General features: G+C 34.3%; 1 protein-coding gene across 1 annotated transcript; it reads left to right on the forward strand.

Annotated features, from left to right (window-relative positions):
* The first annotated feature begins 5071 nt into the window (after window positions 1-5071).
* LOC113870332 (protein CHROMATIN REMODELING 25) lies at window positions 5072-27032 on the forward strand. Its single transcript, XM_027506926.1, has 21 exons — window positions 5072-5180; window positions 5253-5654; window positions 5740-5826; window positions 5920-6160; window positions 6240-6365; window positions 6439-6495; window positions 6600-6686; window positions 6940-7035; window positions 7269-7319; window positions 8678-8752; window positions 8839-8925; window positions 9239-9330; window positions 9408-9540; window positions 11060-11179; window positions 11274-11387; window positions 11510-11593; window positions 11730-11807; window positions 11901-11959; window positions 25565-25736; window positions 25963-26061; window positions 26673-27032. Exons 1-21 carry the CDS (start codon window positions 5080-5082, stop codon window positions 27030-27032), a joined length of 2721 nt encoding a protein of 906 aa, XP_027362727.1. The 5' UTR covers window positions 5072-5079.
* Window positions 27033-27944: the final 912 nt, after the last annotated feature.

Below are 27944 nucleotides of genomic sequence, written 5' to 3' on the forward strand. Positions count from 1 at the left end.
TCCCTTCTCTTTTCCAATTATCTTAGTGAAAATGAAAGACGTGGATCCAAGGTTTTGCACAGATTATAGAGCTCTAAATGAATAATTGTTAAAGACAACTTTCCTATACCAAAGGTAGATGAGTTGTATGGGGCTCAATACTTTTCTAAATTTGATTTGCATTTGAGATACCATCAAATATTGGTGCAACTAGAGGACATAATGAAGACTACTTTTAGAACTCATCATAGACATTATGATTGGCTAGTGATGCCATTTGGTCTCATCAATGCTCCAATCACATTTCAAAGCTTGATGAACCAGAGTTTTTAGCAGTAGTTAAGGAAATCAATATTGGTTTTCTTCTATGATATTTTGGTTTATAGCCCATGTGGTCCTTCCATTTCCACCATTTGGAGACAATTATAGATTTTGCAACTGCAAGCTTTCCAATGACATATAATTTGATTGATTTGGGCCTAAATCAAATTAGATATGCCCATTCAAGTGAGGAAGGGTCTTGTTGTCCATTAGTAACTCCCGTTCAACTTTGAGTCTAATTTTGACCCTGATTATCGAATTAGCCAACAAGCATTTCTGAAGAAAGTGTAAGCCTCTATCTTAGCTTTCTAATGCCACCAAGATTGCCCAAATCTAATATCTACAACTCCAAATATTTCCTACACAAAGAGAAAAGGTTAGGATGTAGAGAAATCTGATAATTAAGCAAGAAATTCATATAAGTCCATTGTAGGCCCAATATCACAAAACATCATTTAAATCATGGATTAAGCTCAATTAGCATCCAAGGAGAACTATTGTACATCTTCAATACTTGCTTGAAAAGCAATTGATCAAATTCTCCCACACTTAAGATTTACACTTTGGGACAAATTACAAAATTAAACTATAGGAAACAAAAAACATAAAGCTATATACAAAGCCAACCAAGACCATAATATCATGGCAACAATATAAATCAATCCTCACACTCCAACTTGACAAAATAAACTTATCAAATCAAGTAAGTGAACTACAAGTGATGGAATCTTCATATCTAGAGGAAGCACAAAAATTACCTAAGACTTGATTCACAACAAGGGCTTGCTTAGAGGAAGTTTTAGAAATCAAAAGAATGTCATTTGCATAAAATTGGTGAAAAATATTAGGGTTGTTCTTGTTAAAAGAAAAAGAAATTCATTCTCCCTTATCAACCTTATCCTTAATATAGTGAGCTAACCTTTTAATACACTAAACAAAAAGATGAGAGGATACAAGGATCCCTTGCTTTATTCCTCTAAAGGGAAAAAAAAACTTAAAACAAATTTTATTCCAATTAACACACATTGAGGAGGAGGAGGAAATACATTATTAGATAATGTTAATAAAATTACAACTAAATCTAGCTAGAAAAAGAGTATCTTTTACAAAATTTCAATTTAACCTATCATATGTTTTCTTCAAATCAAGTTTTAATATCGTAAAATCAGCTTGTCTCTTAAAATTCTTAAAGGTAATAACATTATCAATCACTTTCCTACTTAGAATGAAACATCTTTTATTTAAATCAAATAAGAAAGGGAACATTTCAATTTGTTTGCTAGGATTTTAGGTATTATTTTATAACTAACATTACATAAAAAAAAAAAAGGCCTAAATTGATTAACAAATTTAAGGTGACCAACTTTAAGAACTAATTTAATAATACATTGGTTAACATTTTTAATATCCTGGGAATTATTAAAAGTCTCTATCACAAATTTAAAAATAAAAAAGATGAAGAAATTTTCATTGAAATTTGAAAAATAGCATAAAAGTCATCTAACACAAGATAGAGCATATTTGATGAAAAAGGAATTTAAACTGATTAAATTACCTAAAGCAAGGTTATAGCCTATATAAATTTTTTTAAAGAAATTAATAAGCATCTTCTTGATAGAATCAAGGTCTCCCAATTCCCATTATTAGTTTTAAGAGTTTCAATTTTATTAAATTGTCTCTTATCAACAACAATCTTATGAAAGAAATTAGTATTTATATTCCTAAATTAAAACAATTAATTCTATACTGATGGACCTAATACAAATCTTTCTATCTAAAATTTGCTCATATTCCAATTAGAACTTGCCCATTAATTTGGAGAGGTACAAATTATACCCGTTAGAAATTTACTCATAATCTTATTAATTTTATTAAAGATGTGCACTTATGATTGAAAATATTACCAAAAGTAGATTTATTCTAATAAAAATATTCATCCTAAATCTATCGATATTTTTAAACCAAGAACAATTAACAATTCAAGACTTCTTAACCTGAGTAACAAACTCACTATGAGATAAGTAAAAGGTAAGAAATTTAAAACTAGAATAAGAATTGTTAGACTAAGATGATGACTTAATTTTTAACCCTAAGCCAACATGATCAAATTTAGATATAACAATATTGTTGAGAGAACTAGAAGGAAAAATATCTCTTTATAACACATTAGTGACAATTTTATCTAACATTTCTTTTAGATTACCCTTCTTTGCCAAGTATAAGAGACTCCTTTAAAATCAAGATCAAAGAGATCTCAATTATTAAGATAATAAACAAACTTAGCTCAATTATTGTAATTAACAAGTCCCTTCCAAATTTCATGACTAACAAAATAGAATTGAAATCTCTAGCTATACACCAAGGAATATTCAATTTTTGACTAACAACAATCAATTCTTCCCATAGCAATGTTCTAAGATGATATGGGAGATTAGCATAGATGGTTGAAAGAAGCCAATAACACCAAGGAATATTCAAATTTTGACTAACAACAATCAATTCTTCCTAGAGCAATGTTCTAAGATGATATGGGGGATTAGCATAGATGGTTGAAAGAAGTCAACAATAATTATACAAGCCCACCTTTAAATGCACAACATACTCAAATGTAGAATGAATAAAAATATTTAATTTTTTAGCATTCCAAAGACACTAAATACCCTTAGGAAATCTAACTGCATCCACTTTAATAATCTTATCCAAATTAATTCTCTTTAAAATTGAATTAACTTTATCATGACTCGCCATAGATTCTAAAATAATAACAAAATCTAATTTATAAATGCCAATTAAATTATTTACTAGCCTGAAAGAGGTTTATTCCTTTACTCTTCTACAATTTTAAAATAAACAATCCAGTATTACTATTATCAGCACCATTAAATGGATCATTTATAGGTAAGTCTAAGTCATAAAGTTTATTGGCAGAAGAGTTTATCTTACCATAGAAAGTTGGAGAATACCTATCTCTTACCCCTAATATATCATACCAAAACATAACCTAAAAGGGGAGAAATATCGGGAGAATTATCTTTTAAATCAATGTTTTTATCCTTTCATAAGAGAGATTCCTTTCAAGTGAAAATTTTCCTTAATATTATCAACATTACTATTGAGTTTATAATCCTTAATATGTATATTAAACTCTTTCATTGCACAAGAAGTGACTTTTTTTTTTATGATTTAAACATAAATTCATCTTATCATATATTAGAAGACTATCTTTATAATACCCAACCTTAGTATTACCACTAATATTAAGGGAGGAAGATACTTTGTTTGATGAAAAAGGCTTTCTTTTCCAATCTAAAACCAACTCTAAATGCTTGTCAATATTGCAATCCTCAACTTTGGCCTGCACAAGGCACCAATCACACAAATTTTCACTTTCAAGAAATCCTAAACCTATGCTTCCTTGAGAAATCCCTTCCATCATAGTTGTAAATTGAAAAGAATGATAATTCTCCATCCTTTTCTCACCGATCTTCATCATCTTCGCCTTTTTTATGCTCTGATTCACTGAATCTTCCTCCACTAAGGAGTTTTGTTTTATGTCTTCCATCACCATATTCCTTGTTTCACTTAGAACGAATATTTCCTAAGAAGAAATCTTCCTTTCTACATTTTATTCAACATGAGCTTATTAAGAAATATAGATAAACCTTAACAACACAACCTAAGATGAGTTTAGACAAATCTTAAGCGCATCTAGTTGTGTGAGAGAAACATACTTTGACTAACTATTAAACATATTTTAAAATGTGTGTAAAACTTAATTTTAATCATAAAATTTTATTAATATATATATTTTTTTTATAAAAATATAAAATTTACCTTTTTAACAGTAAAATAAATAATACATAAGTGGTTTTATTTTAATTTTTTCAAATTGATAGAATAATCCATATATGTTTTGTGTGCATATGAACAAACACTCCATGTAACAAATGTTTAATACAAACATTTTATATTTCAAAGATTTGAACATTTAACAAGTGTTTAACTTACTCTGTCTTTTTTTCCTTAAAAGATTTATTATATCTATATGTCACAAAATTGTATAATTGTTTGGGGCCACTTAAAAAATCAATTCAAAATTGTTTCTTCTATCCTTTTATATTGCTTAAGACTAAAAAAAATCATTTCATATTCTTGAATACTTTTTTTCTTCATTTTATTATTTTCATAATATTTTTATAATAAAATAATGATCTTTATTTTGACTTTTTACTATAAAAATTTCATTTAAATAAGTTATTAGTATATATATATATTTTTATTATAACATCTCACTTTTTAACTTATTAGTATTTTAATTTCGTTAGTATAGTCTTTAGAGTTAAATTCAAATATTTATTATATAAAAGATATAGAATCATAATCAATATTTTATTTATAAATAAAAATTTATTATTATCATTATTATATGCTTAAATTCAACTGATTGAAATTCATATTTTTTAATATTTTATATTGCCACAATGTTTAATTAATTAATTTAATTTTCATAATAATAGTCATTTCATCATGATTTATGATTTTATATTTATTAGTTTAGGCAAAGAGATGCATAGCATATATCAAATGATATATTTATATTTTATTATGAAATGAAATTAATAAAAATAAAAATAAAAATAAAAATTGGGAAATAAAGGGTGAGCGGGAAAAATTAGAGTAGGAATGTTGACGGAAGGAATTAGACGAAAGTGAACAAATTGAATTGTAGTTATAAAATGAAAATGAAAAGTTTTGGCGGGGGGGGGGGGGGGCGTGAAAATGGAGGAAGAGGAAGATGAAGCAGTGTGGTATTCTTCTTCTGATTCCGGCGACGATGATATCGAACAACGGAAATCGCAGAATGTGGATGCCCTAGTGAGGTAAGGCGTTGAATCATGAAATTGAAAATGCAATGTTTTTCCATTTGTTTTTGAAATAAAAGAAAATTGTAGGGGTAACCTGATTGTGAAGAGGCAACCGTTGCTACCGCGACTTCTATCAGTATCGCAAGGGGCAGAGGTTTGTAGAAAGCCCTTCAAGCCTCCATGCTCCAAATCTGATGCTTCCAGTTACAATCAAGACCTCACTCGTAGGCTTTCCGTCCGCAAAAGGTTTGTTCCATGGGGCTCTTGCTCTTCTATTCCTAGACCCGCGTTCGAGGAGTTCAAATTCAATCTACCAGAAAGCCATGCTGATGTTGATGTTGATCTTGAAGTTGAACCATCTTTGCCCCCTGGGATTGATCCTCTAGTGTTGTGGCACCCTCAAGACTCCGAGGATGAACCTCCTAATTCTAATTTGACAGAGATAGCAGTTCACCCATTGCTCGTTCGTTACCTTCGTCCACATCAGAGGTCATCATCATCATCAACCGCACTCCATTCATTGCCCATACTTTTACCTCGATTCAATATCAAATAAGCATTTCTTTTGATGCAGAGAAGGGGTTCAGTTCATGTTTGATTGTGTCTCAGGGCTGTGTACCACCCCCAATATACATGGATGCATTTTGGCCGATGATATGGGGTAACTTCTTTCTTTTCAAGTGTTGACATTACCACCCTACCCTTTTCTTTTTTTCCCAGCTTCTTTCATTATAGTGCCGCCTTTGTTGTACAGCTTGGGGAAGACATTGCAGTCGATCACGTTATTGTATACTCTTCTTTGTCAAGGGTTTGATGGCAAGCCAATGGTTAGAAAGGCCATCATTGTGACTCCTACCAGCCTTGTCAGCAATTGGGAAGATGAAATCAAGAAGTGGGTTGGAGAAAGAGTTCATCTCGTTGCTCTATGTGAAAGCACAAGAGAAGATGTTATCTCTGGGATTGAAAGTTTTACAAGTCCCCAAAGCAATTTACAGGTGAAATTTCCAACCATTCTGCATTTGTTTTAATAGCTTGAACTACATATGTACTCTGTTTAAATCCCCCTATTTTCAGGTGCTCATTGTTTCATATGAAACATTCCGAATGCATTCATCAAAGTTTAGCTCTGGTGACTCTTGTCACCTTCTCATATGTGACGAGGCTCACAGACTGAAAAATGATCAGACAATAACAAACCGGGTATTTTAGGAGTTCTTTCCCTCTCTCCTTTAAAGAAATGTTTCCGAGCTTCTCACAAAACTTCCTGTATTAGGCATTGGCAGCTCTCCCATGCAAACGTAGAATTTTGTTGTCAGGAACTCCTTTGCAAGTGAGGATCTATGCATGATTATCCCTCTGTCTTGTGTGTTACAATCCAAAAATCCTCACATAATTATATTTTAATTTTTTGTTTTGAACATATGCTACTTGCAGAATGACTTGGAAGAATTCTTTGCAATGGTTAACTTTACTAATCCTGGAATATTGGGTGATATTACACATTTTCGACGTTACTATGAGGTACATTGATTAGATTTTGAATGCACATTGTTTCAAATGCTTTAGCTCATTCTGTCAGAATATACGAGTAATTAAGAAAGAGGAGTTATCCAGTTGTTAAGTTTATAGTATGTACAGAATATTCTCTATTAGAGACTGATAAGATAACAAGCGAAACCAACTTCTGAGCGCTTTCAGGAGATGTGATGCTGGAGTGGGTTTTCCCCCCTCTCTTTGCTTCTGATTTTTACTATGGCTTACTTTTATTGTGAAGGCACCAATTATTTGTGGAAGAGAACCTGCTGCTACTGCAGAAGAGAAGAAGCTAGGTGCTGAACGCTCAGCAGAATTAAGTGTTAAAGTTAATCAGGTAATACATGTGACTGAGATTCCACTCTGTACGTTTAGAGAGCTGTATTGTTATCCATTACCGGTAATTGAAGTTGTAATCTTGCTTGATAGCTAAAATAATATATTATGTAGAACTGATAGCTGAAAGGTAATGAAGTGCAACTGTTTTTTATTTTTATTTTTTTGGTGTGTTCTCATAAGAAAGTATAATTCTGTTTTTGTGAAGATTGACTGGACAATACACTTGTGCAGTTCATATTAAGAAGGACTAATGCATTGTTATCAAATCACTTGCCACCAAAGGTATGGTACTCTTATTTATTTATCTGCAAAACTTACTGACTTGTTGCACAATTCAATCACATATTCTTTTGCTTTGAAGAAAAAGACTATATGTCAACAATCTTTTTTTTTTATTTTTCTTTTTCCCTGCATTTTCAATTGTAGTGTTTTTGAAAAATTAATTCTTTCCTTCCATTGAATAATTAGAACCATACATGTTTGTTTCTTATATGATAAAAGAATAAATTCATTAGGACAGAGATGATTATGAAAAGTTAGGAGAACAAGAGATCTTTTTCAGAAAATAAAAGAGAAGAAACAGTAGAGAACAAATCAAACATCAATGAATCAAAGCTACAGAATCCCATGATATATCTATAAGAAAAAACCCTCTAAACTTTGCACCAAGTAGAAGCAAAATCCTAATTTTTTCCATGTTTCGGAATTATTTTTCAGATTTGGGTTTGTAAACTTAATCAAGTGTGCTTGGTGGAGTTGAGAGGTTGAAGAGCGGGTGCCTTTATTTGTTTTGGTGATGAATGGATAGACATGACATAGGACCATGGCAATGAATGATCAAGGGGAGAATCATAGAGAGGTTTTGGAGACATTAGTAATGGGTGTTTTTCTCTGTTACTGGTTTTCTTGGTGTCTGCCATTCTACTAACTTGCCACCTTATATCATGTGTTGGGAGTGTATGACAAGAAGCCTGAACTGCTGGATTGTGACAAAGTCAGGCTTTCTTAGACTACAGTATGGGCATGCTTTTTTGGGAGATTGTGTTTGTAGTCTGTTTGGGTAGTTAGAGGGTTGAAAGACTTAGACTAAATAGGGTGTAATAGACAAATGGCAGACTTTGCTGAAGAGGTGGGTGAAATCTATTTTAGTGCAAGTTATTACAATACCAGGACAGTGGTTTTAGAGGGTGTGTGGTCTGGTCGCTTTTACAAACGTTCCACTCTTTCTTGGTCATGGTGTCATCTCTACCTTTAGGGCCTAAGATGCCCCAGTGGAGTGAGTGTCTATCTTGAAGCTTGCCTAACCACATGATCGATTAAGGTTTCTACTTTCTGCTCTTCACCTAGCTTTAGGCATCAAACCATCATCTTACAATTTGGGTGTTATGTGTATAAATATGAAAAAGGGTTAAAAAGGGAAGACATCTTGTCATTTTGTGAGAAAATTGGGACCTTTGGGCATTGGCAGGTGCAGACCTTGAATCTCTCCAGTGTTTTATCTTTGTAGTTAGGGTTTATCCCTATTTGTTCTTGATAAGATATATGAGGCCCTTAAAGCACATGAAAGTAACTGTGTAGGTAATTGGTGATTAGTTGTGTTGCTAATCTTATTTCTATGATCTGTTTCTTTCTTGGGACAGATGATTGAAGTTGTTTGCTGCAAGTTAACTCCACTACAGTCAGACCTTTACAAACATTTTATACAATCCAAAAATGTAAGGTCCAGGTTTGATTAAGCAGACATTTTCCATAAGGTGTTTTACACTGTTGAATATTGATTAATCCGTGTCCTCAAACACAGGTTAAACGAGTAATTACTGAAGAATTGAAGCAATCAAAGATTTTGGCCTACATAACAGCTCTGAAAAAGTTGTGCAATCATCCAAAGGTATGATCTGGATCTTTTCTTCTGGAGGAGAGTGAGGAGTTTTATTGCTCCTATCAGTATATTTTTTGGATAAAATTCAGTTTGTAACTATTACCCGCTTAATATTTTCCTCATAAATAATAAGTTATGAAAGCTTTTCTCTCGGTATCATTTGAATTGGTAAGTCGACTTTCCATAATCTTTGAATTTCATCAATTTTCTCCTCTTAACTCTAGAACCTCTACTAAAAATTGTGAAGGAAACCCATCTTCTCCTTTCATGTCTTAAAAGTTCCATTCGAACTTTCATTCTCACTGAAGATAGTGTCTTGTAGCTTATCTATGATACCATACGAAGTGGAAGTCCAGGAACTTCAGGTTTTGAGGACTGCATTCGATTCTTCCCTCCAGAAATGTTATCTGGAAGGTAGATATTTTTAATTGAATTTTCAGTTACGCTTTTGGCATCTTAAGTTAGTAATCATATAGGGGTATACTTTATAGGTCTGGCTCATGGACAGGAGGGCATGGAGCTTGGGTTGAGTTATCTGGGAAAATGCATGTCTTAGCAAGATTACTTGCCCATTTGCGTCAGAGAACTAATGACCGCATTGTCCTTGTCTCAAACTACACTCAGGTATGTGGTAAAAAATGAGAGGTCACATTGAGGTACTCTTTTTTAATAGCATTTGTAGCTGACTCATGTGACTGTTTATTATGAAATAAGATTCATACATGACAGTAGCGGGGAGGTGAGATAGTATAAGGTGGAGGAAGAGATTGAATACAGTTTTTACAGTAACAGAAAAAAAGGCATATTTTTTGTTGGAAAATTTGCTTAAAAGTCACCCCTGGTTAATGTTTTCTGAAAATGTTTGCCAACTGTCGTAGCTCATCAGAAATGGTCTCCAATGATGGTGGAGGTCAGTGAGAAGTGGTGGCAGTCAGAGGTGGGCATTGCTGGAAAGTTTGTGATTGGTTGATGTGCAGCTGTGAGAACAGGAATAGGGCTTTCAGCCTGTAGATTACCAATACCGTATCCGTATAAAATTTATATGGAAATTATGTGACTATAACTAATTGATCTGCACAGGGTATATTTATAAATGTACATCATTTAATACAGGATAATGTGATGCTAAATCTAAGCTATAAATACATACAATCAACTATGCCTCTATGCCAATTAACAGACATCTATTACTGATGTCAAACTTGCACTAACTGTGCTTAATTATAACACATACAAAACCTACATATCTCTTTTTTAACTCATCAGATATGAATTATATCTTTTCTACATGGGAGAAATATCTATATTGCATTATGTTTTCATAATTTTGCCCGTATTTAAAAATTGAAATATAGTTCATGGTAATCCAGTTGATGTTCTGGGGTTCTGTTCCCAGTTGAATTGAGGCTAGTGACAATGTTGATGTTCACCACTAGCTGTGAATCATGGAGGAACAATAGGATTTGGTCACTGCTGCTGATAGGCTATTTAAAGTTTATGTGAGATGGAACAAGAAGCAGACTTATACCTACTTGAACTGAATTATTCGTGTTTGTACAATAATTCTCTTCAGGAAGTTATTTAGGTAGTTATGAGTCTGAATTGTTATTTTTTTGTATTATTTCTGTCTTTATCCTGTTATTTAGGCAGTTATTGAATGGTGTGACAGTTGGTGCCTGATGCTTTATGCGTATGGGATTCGGGGGTGGTAATTCAATGACTATTTTTACTAGGTGAATACCGAAGGGTTGTTATTCAACCTTGTGTTTTCTGTGTCTTCTACAATAATTCTGACCTATATAATAAATTGTTTCCAGTAATAAATACATAATTCAATGTGCTTACTCGAGTTTAACAGCTGCAGTGGGCCAAGCAGGTAGGGACTAGCGTTTATCTCCCCAAGCTCTGGTACCACGTCATTGAAGAAGAAAACATATAAACCCAAGGAAGGAAAATGGAAAATTTGAATCGTCTGTGACAGTTCTCTGGTTTTATTAGATAAAGTGCTTGCTATGAACTAGATTTTACAGTTATATATGTAGTATACAGGAGAAATAGCTTCTTCATGGCTAATTCAATCTTTCATGCTTCCTTTTGTTACCTTCTACTCCCTTGCTTTACTAAACTATCTCCCATTTAACAGACTCTTGATCTTTTTGCTCAATTGTGTCGGGAACGGAGGTACCCTCACTTGAGGCTTGATGGCTCTACATCAATCAGTAAAAGGCAGAAGTTGGTCAACTGCTTTAATGATCCATCCAAGGTAAATTGCTTCCCATTTTAGACTTTTCCTCTCATGAAATTCATTTTGCATCATATGCGATCATCCTTTGATAAAAATAATTGACATATGGCAGGATGAATTTGTTTTTCTCTTAAGCAGCAAGGCTGGTGGTTGTGGACTCAATTTGATTGGTGGAAATCGACTTGTCTTGTTCGATCCTGATTGGAATCCAGCAAATGATAAACAAGTGATACCCTGGGTTTAGTTGTCGCAGTTGAAATCTTTATGTGCATGCTTTCTTTTCTCTCTCTTTATCTCTATATCTTACGTCTTTTCTTTGGTTTGTTTTTCTTCCTTACCCATAAAAAGGCGGCAGCAAGAGTATGGCGGGATGGACAAAAGAAAAGAGTTTATATTTATAGATTTTTGAGTGCCGGAACAATAGAGGAAAAGGTATATTTAGTTGTGAATAGTGATAATTAAGTATACACATGCATCTTACGTTTTTTTATTCATTTTACGTTAGTTCCTTCATTGAGCTATTTCTGTTTATATTCTCCCTTCACTGAACTGCTCAAGTTGTGTGTAGGTCTACCAGCGTCAGATGTCAAAAGAAGGGTTGCAAAAGGTCATTCAGCAGGAGCAAACTGATAGCTTTGTGGCACAGGTTGAGATTGCTGCTTATACTAAGTGTTCAAGCTGATGCTGCTTATTCCATGTGTCACAATCTTATTCATTTTGTAATGCTGTTTATTGTCAGGGAAACTTTCTTTCAGCAGAGGATCTTCGTGATTTGTTTACTTTTCATGAGAACATCAAGTAATGCATTCCTTTCCTCTTTGACCTATATTTACTCGTGGGGCTACCATACAAATATGCAAAAGACTCATGCATATGGTGCTTGGTACTTGGAAATAACGCTTATGAATTATGAAGATGGTCCTGAGTCTAGCTATTCTTTCCGGAGAGTAACCTGAGTATTTGGCAGACTGAAATCAAATAAACCTTGTCTTATATAATTATGAGTTCTTTCTAAACTCTCTCTTTGAAAGCTTTACTTATAATATTTATTTTCTAGTCCTAATCTAGAAGTGAGTATGCTCTGCACTTGTCTCTTTGAGATGATCCTAGGCATCAGAAAACTTCTGACCAAAGATCTAAGTTTTACGATCCTTTATATTATGAATGTAGTATGATTATAGAGCATCATGATTCTGAGAAAAATGCATTGGGTTGCTCAAATTATTAGAAATATGGTGTGAATGGTCTACAATGTTTATGATATGGAAGGCTCTTGACAAGACTTGGTATCAAAGTCTAAAGTCTTTGTTGAGAAGAGGAATTAAAAGCTATAAACATCATAAGTAAAGTGAGTAAGAATTTTAGAATAATGAATAATACCAACCAAATCCTGCATAAAGACTGCCTCTAAGAAAATAGAAAATCTGATTGAGTACACTTACATCCTAATGATCACAAACACTTAGAAACCATCACACCTTTATTGAGCCCATACAATGTCTTTAGAAGAAAGAAATCCATAGCCAACATGGTTAATATGCTCATTCTCAAGAAACAATATCCTATTAAAGAGTATGTTCAATCCTCAAGAATGAACCAGTATGACCTTAGAGCAACTTCCCAGGAACAATACATAGATCTTGAAATTCCAAAAATGTTTATTGAGTCCTAGAGGTATGAAGGATATACAGCCCTGCACTTTGGAGTTGTAAGATTAGTTCTGTCTCTTCATGGTAGAGAAAATCTACTAGTAATTGCTAGATTAACTCTTTTAGATACCACCTATCTCTATTATAAGCATGCAGTAATTGCTACTTTACTAACCACCCTTCATGTGGGAAGTGTTGTCTTGACAATCTTTCCAAATTATAATGTTTTACTCAAAGATTGTACTTTACCAACAACACTCAAAGTTCAAGTTCAGATTACAAGAACAGAGTAGGTTGGAGAAGCTCTATTTGCTACACTTCATTAGGAATGATCTATATGTTGCAAAATCATGCCTATGATCATCAAATCCAGGAGGTGCTGATGACAACTTGTTTGTGATTGCCAATAGAGATGAAGAAGTTCCTTCCATCATGCAGGTTCCAAGGCAGATACCCAGAGAGGAATTAATCAAGATGATACCTCTTGAATGGGTAACCAATTAAACAGTAAACTAATCTAAACTTTTGATGTAACATTTAGAAGATTTGTTGATGGGTATATAAAAACCATCTTCAAAAGAACAGAAGTTGAATCTAGCCTGTCCTTAAGTTGTTTTCAGTCCATGATAATAACACCTGTAGAAGAAGAAGATGGAATCTCTATTTGTAGTTTCAGATCTAATGGATCTGCTATTTTGTTCGATATATTTGATGAACATTTCATGTGGGATATTGACCCTTCTATGTGTGATTCAGAATGTAATTGTTGGATGCATTACTGGAGATACAACTAATGAAGAATCTGATGATGACCAGCCAAAAAGAAAGAAAACACCATGCAAACCTCCTCCAAATCCTAGGAAAAGAGACCTAGGGTATACACCTTGGATAGGAATTCATAAGAGGGAACCATTACCAATTTATTATTAGACTCTCGTAATACTAAGAGAAGTTCTCCTTTCACCTCCAAATGACTCAGACCTTATCACTTAGCCTCATCCCTCTGAACCATATAAACCAATTACTATAATACTTGAACCAATCTCTTGTATGATGTTTTCATTTGCATCAAGCCAATATGAACAAGATTTTCTTTCTCTTGAAAGGAAAACTAATCCTTTTTCTAGAGTCTACCAAACCTCTAATCATACCTAGTAAGGTACAACTAGATGAAAACTCAAGCCTCGTCTCAAGCTGAAGAAGTCTTAAATTGGCAATCTGAAACGTCCAATGCCCAAAATATCATCCTCAAAAAGATAGATACCAAGATTAACTAGATATCTGATAATTTGGATAAGACTGATGAAAGACTTAAGTATTTGTCAGACAAGTCTCAAAAGTATTACAAAAAGTCAAATAGCAAAACTAGTAGGAGAGATAGTGCATATGTTGAGAGACAAAGCCTGTTTTATAGAAGAATTCAATTAGAAGGAAAGAGGAATTAGGAGTTTGAAATCCTAGATAAAAGAAATGGATGATTTAATCAATTCTTAGCTTCAACCACAAAATAAAATTGAAACATTAATACATCCTTTCTTTGCTCCTCCACCAACATCTTCAGCCTATTACTCTCACTTCAGGGAACCCTCATTTTTCCAAGTTTGATATGAAATCAGGTTTCTGGAAACTTGGAATAGATCCCGTTGATTGATACAAAATAACCTTATGTATTCCTAATGTTCAGTACCAGTGGAAGGTATTACCTTTTGGCCTCAAATTTACTCTTTTATTATTTTAAAAGGCCATGACAAGAATCTTTGAGCCGATATTGAATAGGATACTTATCTACATTGATGTGTCCTTTTGTTTTCAAAAGATGAAAAATCTCATAGAGATGTCCTTAATTAGTTTTTTGTTATATCCAAAAAATATGAGATTATGCTCTTAGAGAAGAAAATCTAGCTTGGTCAAAACCAGATAGGTTTCTCAGGAATGATTTTTCTCAAATAATTATTAACCACAACTTTACATTGCTGAAGAACTTCTCAACTTTCCAGATAAAAATCTCCAGCTAAGTAAATTCAAACAATTTTTAGGAGAATTTCATCCCCAATGCAGCAAAATACACCACTCAGCTGTCTAAGCTTCTCCAAAAAAATGTCCCTTCATAGGGGAATTCCCAAACTTAGGTGGTCATATACTTCAAAAAGATGGCACAAAATCCTCTTACTCTCAAGATACTTGGAGAAGGGAAAAGAATTCTGTAGACAGACGCCACTGATCATTATTGGGAAGCTTTCCTGCTTGAAACTAATGGAAAAAAGGCATAGTGGTCATGCTAGCTGACAATTCAAAGAAGTAGAAAAATATTATCATACAACATACAAAGAAGCATTTGTTGTCAAATATGGAATTCAAAAATTTGATTTTCATTTAAGAGGATATAGTTTTGAAGTTCAGATGTATAATTCCTCTTTTTCTTGAATTTTGGATTTTAAGAACAAAATGCCTTGTGATCCTCAAGCTTCGGTTAAAAAATTGGTTTCCAAGGTATGATTTTACAGTGAAACATGTCAAAGGAGACCAAAATATCATTCTAAACCTACTTTCTAGGCCAAGAAAACCAATTCCATTGATCTCAACTGTTCATTCATTTCCTCTTATTCTCATGGCACCACCATTAAAAGAGTTTGTTACCCAGTACAGTCATCAAGATTCTTCTGTCTTCGGATGTTGAATGATGACTAGATTGAACTAAACTAATTCTAATTATGATAGGATCCTCAAATATCCATGTTTTTGAAATCATTGAATTTGATGCACAGCCAAAGATAGATACAGGGGAGGAATAATGACTAGCGGTTGGAAAATTCAGCATAGCTCCCGCAAACATTTACCTTTTATCCTCAAGGTGAATATACAGACTGTGGATGACAGCTGATCGCCTTCACTTGCTTCTGTTGGTCTAACCCAGTAAATTAGAAAAAGAATTTTTCCTTTACTGGGTCAGACCAATGTTATCAATGGCGGATGGCGGCTCATGGCGGAAACTCAAAAAACTGCCATAAAGTTATGGCGGCCGCCATGGCAGGTTATGGTAGATTTATGGCAGATGTAATAAAATATATAAAAAAATACTATAGGTCACAGAAAATAATAAAAAATAATTAACTCAAAATATATGTAACATAACCTTTAATCCAAAGTATAATTAAATACAAAATATTTAATTATCAAATGTCAAGTTAACAATAAAAATAAAGATTATTAGTTTAGTCTTCTTCTTCAACTCCAACATAATCATCCTCTTTCTCATCCACCAAGGCATATCCCTCCTTCTCTTCTCCTTCAGATTGTGGAAGATTAAATTCTAATTCATCTTCTGTTTTTTCCGACATTTCTTCATCTTCTAATTCTTCATCATCATCTTCAAGAACCATTTTCTCTTTTCTTTTTGTTATTGAACATGCCTTGATCTTGGCAACTTTTGCAGCTTTGATAGTGATACCACTTGATGGACTCTTTCTTTTCTTAGAATGACGCCTAGTTTATGTTGTAGGCTCTCCAATTCCAGAAGCTTCATAAACAGTTGCCCAATTTAAAGTGTTATCACCATAAAAAACTAAGTCATTTCCAGCATCCTCATCTAGAGCATCATTATCCATTTCTCCAACTAACTACTCATTACACTCATTAATATCATTGAGTGTAATTGGATCAATTATATCTTTAAGATTGTAATGTTCTTTGAGTTGTTGGTTGTATTTCACATAAGCCAAGTCATGTAATTTTTTGTGATCAAGCCTATTTTTCTTCTTTGAATGAATCTGCAACGTGAGTTTAATTATAAGAATATTAATTTGTTTCTCTCTAATTTCTAAAAGAAAGTAGTAGGCTCGAGAGATAGAAAATTACTTGCTCAAAAACACTCCAGTTGCGTTCACATCCGGATGCACTACATGTCAAGCTTAAAATTTTGATAGCTAATTGCTGCAAATGTGGAGCTGAATGTCCATACATTCTCTACCATTGAACTATAAAACGAAAGATAAATTATAATTCTAAAGATGAAGTATAACCTTAAAATTAAAATATTGAAGAATTTGATGAATTACCAGGAGCAATGCTTTTTTTTTGTGATTTTGCAAAGTCGGACTCAAAGAGACCACCATTGCTCTTGTAAATTGGTAATTCAAGTAATATGTTTTGTTGCACATCCCGACTTGGCACCAATCTCTTGATACAATCATATAACCCATTTGTAACTTCCAAATCAAATTCAATTTGAGGGTTGTCATAGTAAAATTCTGGGTTTAAAATGTGACCAGCTGCATGTAATGGACGGTGAAGCTGACAAGTCCATCTGTTATCAATGATTGCAAACACATCTTTGTATTTACTTTCATTATTTTTGAATGACTACATGATAGCTTCTTTACTTTTCTCCATTGCTTCATAAATATACCCCATGGCTGGTCTTCTTTCTTCATCAACTAAACGTAACACCTGGACAAGAGGAGCCATGATTTTCAAAGTATACACCACATTATTCCAAAATACAGGATTTAATAGAATTTTTGTTGCTTGCTTCCCTTTAGCTTCCTTTGATAACTTGTTTTTACACCATTCCTCAGAAGTAAACATCTTTCTAAAATTTATTTTTTCTTGGTGAAGCCTTTCTAATGATAGAAAAGAAGTTACAAATCGAGTAACTGCATGTCTTACCAATTCTCTCTTGTTTGTAAAATTTCTCAACAAACTCAAGGTACTTGAATGACTGTAAATAAAGCCAACAACCGATATTCCCCTTTGAATTATCTTCTTTATCAAAGGAAGCTTTCCAATATCTTCAAGCATAAGATCTATGCAATGAGCTGCACAAGGAGTCTAATAAAGATGTGGTCTTTTTGCTTCTAACATCTTACCAGCCAAGACATAATTGCTTTCATTATCCGTTATCACTTGCACAACTTTATCTTCTCCAATCTCTTCCACAAGAGCATCAAGCATCTCAAATAATTTTTCACCAGTCTTCACAAAATTAGATCCATCAATAGACCTCACAAACATAGTACCAGTAGGAGAGTTGACCAAAAAATTAATCAAGCATCTTTGCTTTCGATCGGTCCATGCATCTGACATGATGGAACAGCCATGTTTGCTCCATTGCTTTTTATGATCTTTCATGAGGGAATCGGTATATTCTAACTCTTTCTTTAGAAGTGGAACTCGAATATCATGATAACTTGGAGCTGGTAAATTTGGACCGAAAGCACCAACAGCTGTAAGCATTTCTTGAAAGCTCTTCATTTTAATGAGGTTAAAGGAAAGGCTAGCTTGATACCAAAATCGAGCTATGTATTGATGGACCTTTACTTTGGCTTCTTTGTCACAAACTTCTCTTATATTTGTTTGTCTCGATTTTAACTTTTTCCTTTTTTCAATTGCATTTTCTGGCTTTCTACAAAACAAATCCATTGGCCCTTTCTGATTACCCATGGCAATAGTATGTGTTTGGGTATCCTCCTCATTCTCACTTTCATTATAGCTTACACTTTCAAAGCTTCTCACATTTGGCATTTCAAAGTTGTTTTGACTCTTTTTATTCTTTTGATATGCCTCAATCTTTTTTCTAACTTCTTCGGGACACTTGGGACAAGCTTTCACATTACCTTTCTTTCCAATCAAATGTTGTTTCACTCTAGTAATTCCAGCACTCATAACTTTTCCACAAAAGTTACATACAATGTTGTTTGTATTACCCTCTTTCAATGAATGAGCGTATTTTCATCCCAGGTCGGATCGATTAGAAACTCTTGATGATGAAGATTCTTGTTGAGCCATGTTAAGAGAAGCTGAAATAAATATAATGGGCTTTTTTGAGGATAAACTCAGAAAAAACAGAAAGGTGGTTGAAGAAAAAATTGAACCATGGAAAGAGAAAAACAGAAAGGAAGAAATAAAAAAAAAATTGGGAGAGGGAAATGCAAAAAAAGATTGCTACCGAAAAAAAAGGGTCGCAGGAGATGGAGAACAGTCACAGCCACCAGCAGAACAGTAACAAGTCAAAGAAAACAGTAATGGAAGATGAGTGCGACGTCGGAGAACAAAGAGACGAATAGAGATGAGAGGGATTGTAGAGTCCAGACGAACGGAGATGAGATCAGAGATGTGAGATCGGAGACGGGAGATGAGATCGGAAACGAGAGGGATTAGAAGAGAGAGAGAGAGATCTGAGATGGGGTCGGCTTTGAGTGTCAAAGAAGAGGGGTACTAACCTTATTTCTGCGCGGGTCACCATTGGGCAGGGTCGGGTTTGGGCCTAAACCGTCGAATCCGCCATTTTTGAAGGATTTCCGCCATGGCTGCCGCTACTGCCATGCGGGTAACGGCCACCATGGTGCCGCCATCTGAATCCGTCATCTAACGGAGGCGGTTTAACGGCTGTCTTCAGAACTGCCATGGCGCCGCCATGGCCGCCATTTGATAACATTGGGTCAGACCCAACATTTCTTTCCCTCCTCACTTGGGTTATTAGTGATGGAAGAGAATCTGCTTCATTGTTTATGGTTTGATACATTCGGTCAAAACCATTTTTTGTAGTTCTAGTCCTCCCCTTTCTTTATTGGGGTAATTTTTTTTTTCCCACTACCCTTCCAAAAAAATTTGAAAGTGGTTTTCAAAAATAACTAATACATTTCTCAAAAAAGAGGATGGTGTAAAAATAAAAAACCTTTCATTGGTTGTTCTCTCTTCCTTGTCGAAAATTGACTGCTCTGCTTTTGGGCCAGCCACAGCCATTTTTCCCCTGCTGTTAAGGTGTGACTGTTTGGAACAAAAAAAATGGTGCGATTGCAATGCCCATTCATATCTTCAGTCAGTATAACCTCAGTCATCGTTTGAGCACCAAAGACCGACAGTTTTGGCTTGAATAGCATGCATAAGACCACCAATCTCTGTCGCAGCTTCCATGGCCAAATACAAGTCGTGTGACTGCTGTGGTGAGGGGTTGTTCGAGAACCAAACCTCCAAGGTTATTGCATGCTCTTTGTTGCTTGTTCGACCAAGTTTGCTTCTCTCTTGTAGTGTTTCTTGTTTTTCACCTTCATCTATTATAAATAATAAAAGAATACATTTTGTAATGAAAAAGTTAATAGTTGTTAGTTGGGAATTATAGAAGGAAGATTGTAAAACTAATCGTTAGAAGTCCTTAAGTACTTCTATAAATATTCTTTGTAATTACAATTTCATATATGAAAAAATAATATTGAATTTTTAGGAATTGAATCCTTGTGAGTATTGTGTGTGTTCTTTGATTTTACGTGTGGGATCCCGCATTCGTGAGTGTAGTGAGGACTTGTATACGTGGAATCCTTCCCACTTACAACAATTGGTATCAGTTTTAGCTGACAACGATAATGGGAAGTTCAACAACAAACAAAGATCTTAAAGAACGTATTCAAGTCTTAGAGAAAAGATTAGAAGAACGTCTTGCTGAATCACGTCATGACACAAAGATGGCGATGGAGTCAATGTCAGCAATGCTGGAACAAGTTCTTGCACAAATGTCATCAACTGGTTCCACTTCCTGTGTCAAACCTAAGATCGAAGTTGAAGACGAGAATAATGTCGAAGGATGCAAGTGCTCGAACGTGCTCACATCCCATTTCCTTCTTTTGATAGATCAAATTATCGGGAATGGCGCGCCAAGGCGGAACAATTTTTTAAATTAGAAAATACGCCAGAGGAACAGCGAGGAAAACTTCTATCCATGGATGGAAAGGCTTTCACATGGCAATGTCATTACATGGCGCTCAATGCATCCAAGAACAAATCTTGGCAAACAATCTTGATTATTGTCGCAACACGTTTTGATATGGGTAATTACGATGATCCACTTTTTGAATTATCTAAGTTGAGACAAGATTTAACTGTGATAGAGTACCTTCAAAGATTTGTTGAATTATTAGCTAGAGTAACAGTTTCTGAGGAGATGACAATTAATTTTTTCTTAGGAGACTCACATTCCTCTTTGGAGAAATCTGTTTGTGTTCACAATCCTTAATCTGTCCAAGATGCCATGCCAATTGCACGACTATAGGATGATATTATGCAAGAATGGGAGAAAAGATTAACAACAGTAAAGAGTCCCTATTCAGAAACCTCAAAAGGGAGAATTCATGCTTGGAGCTATTCTAATATGAGCCAATGAAACATTCCTGTCACTAATTTTCAGCAATCTCAATCAGTAGCATCTGCTGCTTCTAATACACAAAGAGATCAAGACAGCGGGTGTTACTCCAAATAGAAAAGAGATGAATGAGAGGATTTCCAAAGGCCTGTGTAGATTTTGTGGTGAACCATAGGAAAAGTTTCATAGATAGAAATGCAAGGTTTGGGAGAAGTTAAGTGCCATCTTTACTGCACAAGGAGATGGTAGTGATGATCAAGCAAAACTTGAAGATACAACAATAGTAGAGGAAGCTTTGCACATTGGAAACTAACTTTTGTACGAGGATGATGACCACATTTCTCTGCAGGCACTTAAGGGCATTGTTGGTGGCCAAACATTACAGCTGAGAGGCCTGATCAAGAAACAAGAGGTCCCTTTTTTAATGGATACTGGATCTACTCATAACTTTATCAGTGATAAATGAATTAAGTCTCTAGGACTTAAAACTCAATTCATAAAAGAATTTTCAATTATGGTAGCTAGTGAAAAGTAATTACTCATCAATAAGAAGTGTGAACAATTACGTTGAAAATTTAAAGGGCGAGTTTATAAGTGAGTTCTTAGTTCTCCCTGGATCACACTATGGAGCAATTTTGGGCATGCAATGACTTATGATGAAATTAGATGGAATTGCTCAAAACTTACAATGCAATTTGTGCATAATGATGATATTGTATTATTAGAAGGAGAACAACAAAACAGACTGTAGCCAGCACTGAAAAGCATGATTGGTTCCAACATTTGTCGAGCAATGTTTCTGATTATCTCAAACATGATTCACCTCAACAATTCCCCAATTGTTGTAGGAGCTATTGAGGACCTCACAAAGTCACAAAAAGTAGAATTGGAAGAATTGTTGTTGCATTATGCGGCATTATTTCAGGAGCTACACCAGTTACCTCCTCAAAGAAAATATGATCAACAAATCACACTATTAAAAGATGATCCAATACACTCCAAGCTATACCAATATCTATATTCACAAAAAACAGTTATTGAAGACATAGTGCAGAATATGCTTGCAAGTGGTTTTATCAGAGAAAGCTACAATGCCTTTGCATCTCCAATGGTGTTAGTCAGAAAAAAAGATGGAGGATGTAGGCTATGCACTAATTATAGGAAATTGAATTCTCTAACAGTGAAAAATAAATTTCCTATTCTGATCATTGAGGATTTACTGGATGAACTAGTAAGAGCAACCTACTTCACTAAGTTAGACTTGAGAAGTGGCTATAATTAAATCAGAATGGAGAAGTCTGATATCCACAAGATAGCTTTTAAAACTCATAGTGGCCACTATGAATGGGTAGTCCTTCCATTTGGGCTCACCAATGCACCAGCCACATTCCAGAATTTGATGAATGACATATTCAGACCACATTTGAGAAAATTCATTTGGTTTTCTTCGATGATATCTTGGTTTATTCCAAGACTTGGGATGATCAACTCCAACACTTACAAATAGCATTTCAGATTCTGATGGATAATCAGTTGGTCCTTAACAGAAAAAAATGTTCATTTGCACAGCAACAGGTTGAATACCTAGGGCATATAATTTCAGCACAAGGTGTAGCATCCGATCCTGCTAAAGTAGATGCTGTCATAGCATGAACTTCTCCTACCAATGGCAAACAGCTCAGAGGATTTTTAGGGCTTTCAGGCTACTATAGAAGATTTATTTAGAATTATGGCAAAATTGCGCAAGTATTAACCAACCTACTAAAGAAAGATACAGCATTTTAGTGGACTAAGGAAACAGAAAAAGCATTTCAAAGGCTGAAAATGGCACTCACTAAAGCTCCTGTACTAGCACTACTGAATTTTGATGATGAATTCACAATTGAAACAAATGCTTCTGGCCAAAGAATAGGAGCAGTTCTTCTCTAGCAAGGACATCTAGTGGCCTTCATTAGCAGAGCAATGGGAGTGAGGTATCGTTTATTATCAGCATATGAGAAAGAATTTTATACTATTTTATTTGCTGTAAAAAAATGGCAGCATTACCTGTTAGGAAATCATTTCAAGATTAAAACAGATCAAAAAGCACTCAAATATACCCTGGAGCAGCCTCCTACAACATTGATGCAGAATTGGGGTTTGGAGAAGCTAATGGGATTGGATTTCTCTATTGAATATAAGAAGGGTAGAGAAAATATAGTAGCGAATGCATTGTCAAGGAATGAGACTGGCAGCAGCTTATGCTCTATATTCCAAATTGGATAAAAAATCTTACAAGAAGTCAAAGCCACATGGCAGAATGATACGAAATTACAAAAAATCTAAGATAAAATCGGCATGACTCAACAGCCTTACAAAAAATTTAGCGTGGCAACATGAATTCTCAAAAGAAACGGCAACATAGTGGTTGGGGGAGATATCACGATTAGACGGAAACTCTTAGCTTATTACCATAATTTTGCTCTTGGAGGGCATTCAGGAGACTCACAAACATATAGAAGATTGAGAGAAGTTTTCTGATGGACAGAAATGCAACAGTCAGTGAAGGATTGGGTCTAGAACTATGATATATGCCAACGGTACAAGTCCCAGCTCACCCATCCTGTAGGTCTCCTTCAACCTCTACCCATCCCTCACCAAGCTTGGCAATCCATATCAATGGACTTTATTGTAGGACTCCCATCATCAAAAGGCAAGACAATTATTTTGGTAGTCATAGACAGATTAACTAAATATACCCACTTTATTTTTTTTGCTCATCCCTTGTCTGCACCTAAAGTCGCACACTCATTCATGGACAAGGTAGTCAAACTACATGGTTGGCCAGCAAAGATAATATCAAATAGAGATCCCATTTTCATGAGTGCATTCTGAAAGGACCTATTTAGCATCCATGGAGTGCAGCTGCTGAAATCAACAACCTTCCACCCTCAAATGGATGGCCAATCTGAAGCACTAAATAAGGCACTTGAAGGTTACCTATGGTATGTTACTAGAAGCATTCCATCTAAATGGATAGAATTTCTCGCATTGGCTAAATATTGGTATAATACCAAGTTCTACTCTTCAACCCAAGTTACTCCATTTGAAGCCTTGTATGGCTACCCACCTATATTAAATACACTGTTATTGGTAGGTGATTCAATGATACAAGCAGTTGATTACATTGTTATGACTAGGGACAAGATTGTCGCATTATTAAAGAAGAATTTACAACAGGCTCAAGACAGAATGAAGATGAATGCAAATAAGAAAAGAACTGAGAAAGAATACAAAGTTGGTGATCTAGTTTATTTGAAGTTACAGTCCTATAAGAAGACCTCCTTGCCTAACACATCATTCCATAAACTTGCTGCACGATATTTCGACCTTTTCAAAGTATTGGAAAGAATCAGACAAGTAGCATATAAGTTAGAGCTGCCCCAAGGCTCTAAAATACATAATTTTTTCACATTTCCCTGTTGAAGAAATGTCATGGACACAACATTCAAAACTAGCCTTTACCAAACTACAATGAAGATGGAGACCTTGAAGTCCAACTTATTGCAATACTAGATAGACGGATGAAGAAGAAGGCTAACCGGACAGTCACAAAAGTTTTAGTGCAATGGGATCAGTTAGACCCAGAAGATGCTTGTTGGGTAGAACTATACGATTTGAAAGTTAGATTTCCAGAAGCGAAGTGGGAAGTCTTGTTGCAGCAACCTTCTAGTTGCATGCCTTGAGGACAAGGCTTTTCCGAAGGAGGGGAAACTATTATAAATAATAAAAGGATATATTTTGTAATGAAAAAGTTAGTAGTTGTTAGTTGAGAATTATAGAGGGAAGATTGTCAAACTAATCGTTAGAAGTCCTTAAGTACTTCTATAAATATCCTTTGTAATCACAATTTCATATATGAGAAAATAATATTGAATTTTCAGGGATTGAATCCCTGTGAGTACTGTGTGTTCTTTGATTTTACGTGTGGGATCCCGCATTCGTGAGTGCAGTGAGGACTTGTATAAGTGGAATCCTTCCCACTTATAACATCATCTTTGCTAGTGTTTTCTTATACTTGATCCAGAATGTTTAGGGTTGCGGTTTTCTAGCTTTTCCTCCGTCAATCGTCATCACGTTTCTTTCTTTCTGATCTTGCTTCTTGCTGTTTTTTTGGTTTCGCCCTTCCTAATTTATAAGAGAAGTTTTATCTATATTGTTTTTTTTTTATAAATACTTATCTAAAAAGTGACTCATGTTTATGAAATATTTTAATTCAAACTAATTGGTAGATACAGCCTTAATTTTTTACAGTTCTAAATTTGTATAATAGTAGAATCGAACTGGTCAGATGACCCTGAAACAGTTTGTGTTCGTTTGGGTGAGTTCTAGGTTTTCTTGTGCTATTTCCTTAGTATAATCAATTTGAATCTCTTTTTCTTCTGTTACCCATACCAATTCAATTCGTTTAATAAATGTAATTGGTCATGGAATCGTCTTGAAAACACAATGATCTCAAAGGAAGTAGGTCATGGGGCAATTGTCAACATAATTGATACTGATGGTGTGATAAAGTGAAAAGAATGATAACCCAATTCTTACACTGTCTATCAGTCTAATGTTTGCTTTATTATGTTTCTTTAGGTCAGAGATTCATGAAAAGATGCGGTGCAGTCGGTGCCAAACATATGATGAGCCTCAAAGCACTGACGCCCAAACAATTATTGATAGTGAATCTGATGAAGATACCTCTGATATAGGTGGATTTGCAGGAATTGCCGGCTGCCTACAGAATTTAAAAAGATCAGAAAAACAGGTTGCTTTTGTGTAATGTGGATATAAAAATTTATGTACGCAAGAGTTTATCAGTTTCTTTTGCTTTTTGGGTGGAGGTCTTTTGTTCAACTTTCTCAGTTTCTTTTCTTTTTTTTTAATCTACCACTGGCAATCTTTAGCAGCGTCGATCGTACCTCTTGTTCAAGGGAATGCAAAGAACATATTAACTCTAGTTTTGAACTCGTCGATACATACCTTTGTTGCAGGTAGGAACCCCATTGGAAGAGGATTTGGGTAGTTGGGGCCATCATTTTTACCCAACTTCTGTACCAGATGCTATCCTTCAGGCTTCAGCCGGTGATGAGGTGTGCCATAAGCTTTTTATTTTTAACACATTGTCCTTCCCTCACTTTTTTTCCTATAAAATTAATTAAATTAAAGGGATTTGACTCCTCTAAAGCGATGAAAAAATCCTATTTAACTCAATTTGCCAATCGATGATATGCTCTGTAGGTTCCTAGTTCTGGCATTCTTGAACTCCCTTTCGCTAATGATAGAGAATAGATAAAGCTCATTAAGTGTGGAATATATGACTAGATTAAATGGAGTGGCAGTCTTTACGTTTGGAGATGTTAAACTTCTGCTTGCCTTTTTTAACTTTCAAGTATATTCTCATTGCATGAGAAAGTGGGAATACATAGGTAGACAAGCCATCTTCATATGTTATATCATGAAAATTTTGGAAATTGTCTTCAGAATGGTACCTCTTCTATCCCCAAATACCTTTCATGACAAGATTATTGCAGACAATAAAATTTCTGTACCGGTTGAATATATTTATTTTACCCGAAGTACCTTTGTTTCACTTTGAAGTTAATCATGTCAATCCCTAAATAAGAAATTTGCCCAAGATAATTATTTGCACAACACTTGACTGGAGCAAACTTGATTGCATTCGCGGCTTTGTATTTTTCAGGTGACGTTTGTCTTTACAAACCAAGTTAACGGACACCTGGTACCCATTGAGTCCATCACCAGTCCCAAACTACAGCAAAAGGAACCAAATAAGGAATTAGTCAAGTCAAAGCAGAACGGTAAACAAAATTCCACTCCTTTTCCTTTACATAATAAACTGCCACTGCGGTCTGCTTCTGGTGTTGCTAATACGTCACCTTCCATTCCCAATGCTCGGACGAAGGAAAAACTAAATTCTGTCCGGATTAACAAAAACACCTCCATGAATCTAGCATTTCAGACCGATTACTCTCATGTAAATAAAGTAGTACCACAGAAACGATCATGTCCTGCAAATATCAATGATGATGATTTTGAGTAATACTTAGTATGTTTTCAACTCGGTTTGCTGTATTTGCACTCGTCATTTTGGTATTTAACGTTCATATTCTTAACATAAGCTCAGAATTTGATATGTATATCATTTTAAAACAGTTTTCTTAACGTGTATTGAGGCACATGTTAAAAGGTTGAAAATTGATTTTTTTTATTGATTATCTCAAAATCATAAAATTCAATGCAGACTTTTTATAATAATTTACAGTACGTAAGAAAATATATTTGATACTTCTTTAAAGACATTAAAAAATTTATGTTTAAAATATCATAAGATGAATTATTATTGTGTCAAGATTATTTTATTTATTATTAGGGATGGAATGGGAATGGGTTAGGTTGTTGTTGGGACTTATGGCTTGATCTATTTAAAGTCTGGACTGACCCAACTTATTTATTAGAAAGTTTGGGCTTCAATTTTAAAAAGATTTATTTAAATAAAAAGGTTAGGCTTAAGTTTTTAAAAAAATATTTTAGGCTTGTTAGGTCAATTTAATTAAATAATTATAATTATATTATTAAAGTACTAATTAAAACTTACTGAAACAAATATCAATTAAAATTTTGTATATATTAACATATATAACATAATTTAAAATTTATATTATAATAATATAATAATTATAATTATATTATTAAAGTATGAAATTAAAACTTATCGTATATTTTTTTATTTTATTAAACGTAAGCTTTTGGCTTACTAACATGTTGGCTACTAGTCCATTAGTCTATTAAATTTAAATTGTTAATGTTATTTAAACACTTTAATGTTAAATAAACTACTAAATAGGCTATTAAGTTAAGTTAGATTTCTAAAAAAATTAGATCAAACTTAAAAATATGGTTTATGTTAAATCATTAGGCTTAAGTTCAAGTTCTAATTTTGTGAATTAGGTCA

This window comes from Abrus precatorius, unplaced genomic scaffold (genome assembly GCF_003935025.1).
Source record: "Abrus precatorius isolate BTA unplaced genomic scaffold, Abrus_2018 Scaffold6, whole genome shotgun sequence".
Taxonomy (NCBI): Eukaryota; Viridiplantae; Streptophyta; class Magnoliopsida; order Fabales; family Fabaceae; genus Abrus; species Abrus precatorius.

Excerpts from the sequence above, each read along its gene's own strand:
- LOC113870332 (XM_027506926.1), top strand. The coding sequence starts at position 5,080 with ATGGAGGAAGAGGAAGATGAAGCAGTGTGGTATTCTTCTTCTGATTCC. Across the intron at positions 5,181-5,252 it reads AATGTGGATGCCCTAGTGAG|GGGTAACCTGATTGTGAAGA; the intron begins GTAAGGCGTTGA and ends AGAAAATTGTAG. Across the intron at positions 11,960-25,564 it reads ACTTTTCATGAGAACATCAA|GTCAGAGATTCATGAAAAGA; the intron begins GTAATGCATTCC and ends ATGTTTCTTTAG.